At 37.8% G+C, this 5,713-nt stretch overlaps 1 protein-coding gene across 1 annotated transcript; it reads right to left on the reverse strand.

Annotated features, from left to right (window-relative positions):
• Positions 1 to 4,826: 4,826 nt before the first annotated feature.
• On the reverse strand, positions 4,827 to 5,316 carry LOC103232073 (small ribosomal subunit protein uS13-like). Its single transcript, XM_037994669.2, has one exon. The coding sequence runs from the start codon at positions 5,291 to 5,293 to the stop codon at positions 4,898 to 4,900; it is 396 nt and encodes a 131-aa protein (XP_037850597.1). The 5' UTR covers positions 5,294 to 5,316; the 3' UTR covers positions 4,827 to 4,897.
• Between the last annotated feature and the right edge of the window lie 397 nt (positions 5,317 to 5,713).

Consider the following 5,713-nt stretch of genomic DNA (forward strand, 5'->3'; position numbering starts at 1 on the left):
TCATTTTATAATTTACGTTAAATTAAACTTTAGAATGGTAATAGCTTTGTCAATATATTACATAGAAAATAGAATAATATTCATGGTTTCATAGTGGTTGAACCTAATTTTGCAATAAGTAAAGACTTTTAAAAAAAAAAGCAGCAGTGAAATTCATTACTCTTAGTGATTCAGTAGAATAGGCTTTGAAATTCTAGTTTGCAAGGTCATTTTTAAAAATTCATCTACTGTTCCTCCATATTTTTTAAAATTTAGGTGATCCTATATTTACATCATATTTTCCCTTAAGTAAAATATCACTTAAACTGTTAAACATCACTTTTAACATAGTGAAATTTCATATTATTTTCTGCAAAATAGTAGGTACATAGTATTATCCTTTTTTATATATTCTAAACTATGGCACAGACAGTATGAGTAATACAACAGTTTAGTAAAAGAACCAAATAATAAATCCCAGGTCTTTTAGTGTTGGTTGATTACCCCCCATGATATATGAGATTTTTCTCTCTGCACATTGATTTCAGGCAACCCTTTGTAGCCTTAAAAAGCTATTTTGCAAAAGAAGAAAAGAAACGAGTGAGAACATGCGGTGTTTGATTCTCTGTTCTTGTGATAGTTTGCTAAGAATGATGGTTTCCAGCTGCATCCATGTCCCTACAAAGGACACAAACTCATCCTTTTTTATGGCTGCATAGTATTCCATGGTGTATATGTGCCACATTTTCTTAATCCAGTCTGTCACTGATGGACATTTGGGTTGATTCCAAGTCTTTGCTATTGTGAATAGTGCCGCAATAAACATACGTGTGCATGTGTCTTTATAGCAGCATGATTTATAATCCTTTGGGTATATACCCAGTAATGGGATGCCTAGGTCATATGGTACATCTAGTTCTAGATCCTTGAGGAATCGCCATACTGTTTTCCATAATGGTTGAACTAGTTTACAATCCCACCAACAGTGTAAAAGTGTTCCTATTTCTCCACATCCTCTCCAGCACCTGTTGTTTCCTGACTTTTGAATGATTGCCATTCTAACTGGTGTGAGATGGTATCTCATTGTGGTTTTCATTTGCATTTCTCTGATGACCAGTGATGATGAGCATTTTTTCATGTGTCTGTTGTCTGTATGAATGTCTTCTTTAGAGAAATGTCTGTTCATATCCTTTGCCCACTTTTTCATGGGGTTGTTTGTTTTTTTCTTGTAAATTTGTTTGAGTTCTTTGTAGGTTCTGGATATTAGCCCTTTGTCAGATGAGTAGATTGCAAAAATTTTCTCCCATTCTGTAGGTTGCCTGTTCACTTTGATGGTAGTTTCTTTTGCTGTGCAGAAGCTCTTTAGTTTAATGAGATCCCATTTGTCAATTTTGGCTTTTGCTGCCATTGCTTTTGGTGTTTTAGACATGAAGTCTTTGCCCATGCCTATGTCCTGAATGGTACTACCTAGGTTTTCCTCTAGGGTTTTTATGGTATTAGGTCTAACATCTAAGTCTCTAATCCATCTTGAATTAATTTTCGTATAAGGAGTAAGGAAAGGATCCAGTTTCAGCTTTCTACTTATGGCTAGCCAATTTTCCCAGCACCATTTATTGAATAGCAAATCTTTTCCCCACTTCTTGTTTCTCTCAGGTTTGTCAAAGATCAGATGGCTGTAGACGTGTGGTACTATTTCTGAGGGCTCTGTTCTGTTCCATTGGTCTATATCTCTGTTTTGGTACCAGTACCATGCTGTTTTGGTTACTGTAGCCTTGTATTATAGTTTGAAGTCAGGTAGCGTGATGCCTCCAGCTTTGTTCTTTTGACTTAGGATTGTCTTGGAGATGCAGGCTCTTTTTTGGTTCCATATGAACTTTAAAGCAGTTTTTTCCAATTCTGTGAAGAAACTCATTGGTAGCTTGATGGGGATGGCATTGAATCTATAAATAACCTTGGGCAGTATGGCCATTTTCACGATATTGATTCTTCCTATCCATGAGCATGGTATGTTCTTCCATTTGTTTGTGTCCTCTTTGATTTCACTGAGCAGTGGTTTGTAGTTCTCCTTGAAGAGGTCCTTTACATCCCATAGGTGGGAACTGAACAATGAGATCACTTGGACTCGGGAAGGGGAACATCACACACCGGGGCCTATCATGGGGAGGGGGGTGGGGGAAGGGATTGCATTGGGAGTTATACCTGACGTAAATGACGAGTTGATGGGTGCTGACGAGTTGATGGGTGTAGCACAGCAACATGGCACAAGTATACATATGTAACAAATCTGCACGTTATGCACATGTACCCTAGAACTTAAAGTATAATAATAATAAAAAAAAGAAGAAAAGAAATGGATAATTAAATATATAAATCAATAAATTAACAAAAAATTGGTTGTTTTTTAATTACTGGTCTCTATTTTCAATCCACTGTTAGAATAAATCTTTTTTTTTTTTTTTTTTTTTTTTTTTTCTGAGACAGTCTTGCTCTGTCTACCAGGCTGGAGTGCAGTGGCCTCTGCCCCCTGGGTTCAAACGATTCTCATGCCTCAGCCTCCCGAGTAGCTAGGATTACAGGTGTGCACCACCACACCCAGCTAATTTTTGTTTTTTAGCAGAGATGGGGCTTCACCATGTTGGCCAGGCTGATCTTGAACTCCTGACCTCAGGTGATCCACCCGCCTTGGCCTCCCAAAGTGCTGAGATGATTACAGGCATGAGGCACCATACCCGGCCAAATAAATACTTAATATTTAGGTGAACAGGTCTCCCTAGATGTGTAATACATTATTAAAAATGACCAACTCACCCAATTTTACTTTTCTCATTAGCTCTCACATTCAACTTTACCCAAAGGCTATAAGAAAATTACATTTTTACAAGTAATTAAACAGTTCCATAAATATCTGCAGTTCTGAATTACCCAACAGTGAAAACAAAAATTTCAATCTGCAGGTTTTAAGATGCACTGTCCCTTTGCCCTCAACTTAACTAATTGTGTTTTCTCCCTATATACATTTTCCACTTATGGGTTAATTAATTAATTATATCTCACACCCATTTTTTTCTACCTTTCTCTCCCAGCTGTGTATTTTCATTGACTCATAGAAATTTAGAAAAAGAGGTCACTTTACAGATTAATTAATCTGTATATCTTTTGTCTGATGAAATGGAAGCACAGAGAGATTCAATTACTTGCCAAAAGTTGAATAATTAATTTTCCTGTACATAAAACATTTATTATTTGCTTTAGCAAGAAATATTATCAAATTATATATAATTTTCAGCACCTTATTTGTTATTCAGAAATATATGCATACTTCTTTACATATTACAGTCGTACTGTATTTTGAGATAATTGTGAATTCACATGCAGTTATAAGAAATGTTACAGAAAGATCCTGTGTAGTTTTTACACAATTTTCCCCAATGGTAACATCAGGCATTACTATAGCACGGTATTGAAATATAAAATTGACATTGATAAAATCTATCAAACATTCACATTTCACCACTTATACATGAACTTATTTATGTGTATGTGTATTTAGTACTCTACAATTTTATTATATGTGTAGATGAGTGTGACAACTACCATGGTTGATATAAAGAATTTCATCCCAAAGATTCCCTATGCTACCCATTACAGCTACAGTCACCTCCATCTCTGCATATAGTGGAACCTTATGTGATCTAGGGATTTCCAAAACTGAAGTCTGTCCAGGAACTCATTTTGAAATGTGGACAAGACAAGGTCAAGGTTAAGTTCATCCCTCTGACAGACAACACAGTGATTGAGGGGCACCTGGGGAAGTTTGGTGTTATTTGCTTGGAAGACCTCTTTCATGAAATTGCCTTCCCGAGGAGGCATTTCCAGATCTCATGGTTCTTGCATCCTTTCCACCTTTCAGTGGCACATCATGCTACTAAACATAGAGTGAGCTTCCACAAGGAGATGGGCTCACCTGGCTATCGGGGTGAATGCATCAATCAACTCATCCACCAGTTGAACTACGCCCTGGTGAGGCAGGGCTGAAAACTGCCCTTGGGTTGACTTTTGATGGGCCATGCCTTGCCACTTAAAAATTCTTTTCGCATTTACTAGTATTTAAGAGTAACCTTGACACTGGGAGAAAAGAAGACGCTGGTACTAATACATTGAGACCTGCTGTGAGCGATGAATGCCTGATTAGGACATGGAGGTATGCATAGCCTAACTGTTATAGGCTTTAAAATGTTGAGTAATTAAAAACTGTATTGCTGCAGTCATTCAGATGGAAATGGGGAAGGAATAATATTAATAATTTATTTCAAAAGGACTGGAAGATGTGAACCATCTATTTCGCTGAAGAAATTGTAACTCTTTGAAATTACTTTTTATTGCTGTTGTTATTACTCTTAGGTGCTAATCTGCAGTAAATTTTTATCAATGAAGTGGAAAAGTAAATAAATACATAAATAGGGAATCCTGTCTTTATTGCTTGTTTTTGCTAGGGTTGTTGAAGATTAGATGGTTGTAGGTGTGCAGCGTTATTTCTGAATTCTCTATTCTGTTCCATTGATTTATGTGTCTGTTTTTGTGCCAGTACTGTGCTGTTTTTTTACTATAGCCTTGCAGTATAGTTCGAAGTCAGGTGGTGTGATGCCTCCAGCTTTGTTCTTTTTGTTTAGGATTGTCTTGGCTATGTGGGTTGTTTGTGGTTATATATGAATTTTAAAATAGTTTTTTCTAATACGGTGAAGAATGTCATTGGTAGTTTAATGAGAATAGCATTGAATCTATAAATTACTTTGGGAAGTATGGCTTTTTTTATTTTGGTATATAAACTCTTTATTAACAGACAAGGCCTACAGACTTATTTCTTCTTGGACACACCCATGGTGCGGTCACGGCGGCCAGTGGTCTTGGTGTGCTAACCTCAGACACGAAGGCCCCAGAAGTGGCACAGCCTTCTACGGGCCTGAATCTTCTTCAGTCGCTCCAGGTCTTCACGGAGCTTGTTGTCCAGACCATTGGCTAGGACCTGGCTATATTTTCCATCCTTTACATCCTTCTGTCTGTTCAAGAACCAGTCTGGGATCTTGTACTGGCATGGATTCTGTGTAATGGTGATCACACGTTCCACCTCATCCTCAGTGAGTTCTCCCGCCCTCTTGGTGAGATCAATGTCTGCTTTCCTCAACACCACATGAGCATGTCTTCGGTCCACACCCTTAATGGCAGTGATGGCAAAGGCTATTTTCCACCGCCCATCGATGTTGGTGTTGAGTACTCGCAAAATATGCTGGAACTTTTCAGGGACCACTAGAGACATGGCGGCAGCACAAGCGGAGGTGTGTAGGCCTCCTGTGGAAGAGTAGTATGGCCATTTTTAAGACGTTGATTCTTCCTATCCAAGACTGTAGAATGTTTTCCATTTGTTTGTGTCCTCTCTGATTTCCTTGAGCAATGTTTTGTAGTTTTCCTTGAAGGACCTCTTTCCTTGAAGAGGTCCTTTACTTCCCTTGTTTGCTGTATTCGTAGGTATTTTATTCTTTTTGTAGCAATTGTTAATGGGGATTCATTCATGATTTGGCTCTCGCTTGCCTGTTGTTGGTGTATAGGAATGCTAGTGTTTTTTGCACATTGATTTTCTATCCTGAGACATTGCTGAAATTGTTTACCAGTTTAAGAAGATTTGGGGCTGAAATTGTGGGGTTTTCTAGGTATAGGGTAATGTCATCAGTAAACAAAG

The sequence above is a fragment of the Chlorocebus sabaeus genome, chromosome X (assembly GCF_047675955.1).
Source record: "Chlorocebus sabaeus isolate Y175 chromosome X, mChlSab1.0.hap1, whole genome shotgun sequence".
NCBI classification, from domain to species: domain Eukaryota; kingdom Metazoa; phylum Chordata; class Mammalia; order Primates; family Cercopithecidae; genus Chlorocebus; species Chlorocebus sabaeus.

Excerpts from the sequence above, each read along its gene's own strand:
- LOC103232073 (XM_037994669.2), bottom strand. The coding sequence starts at position 5,293 with ATGTCTCTAGTGGTCCCTGAAAAGTTCCAGCATATTTTGCGAGTACTC.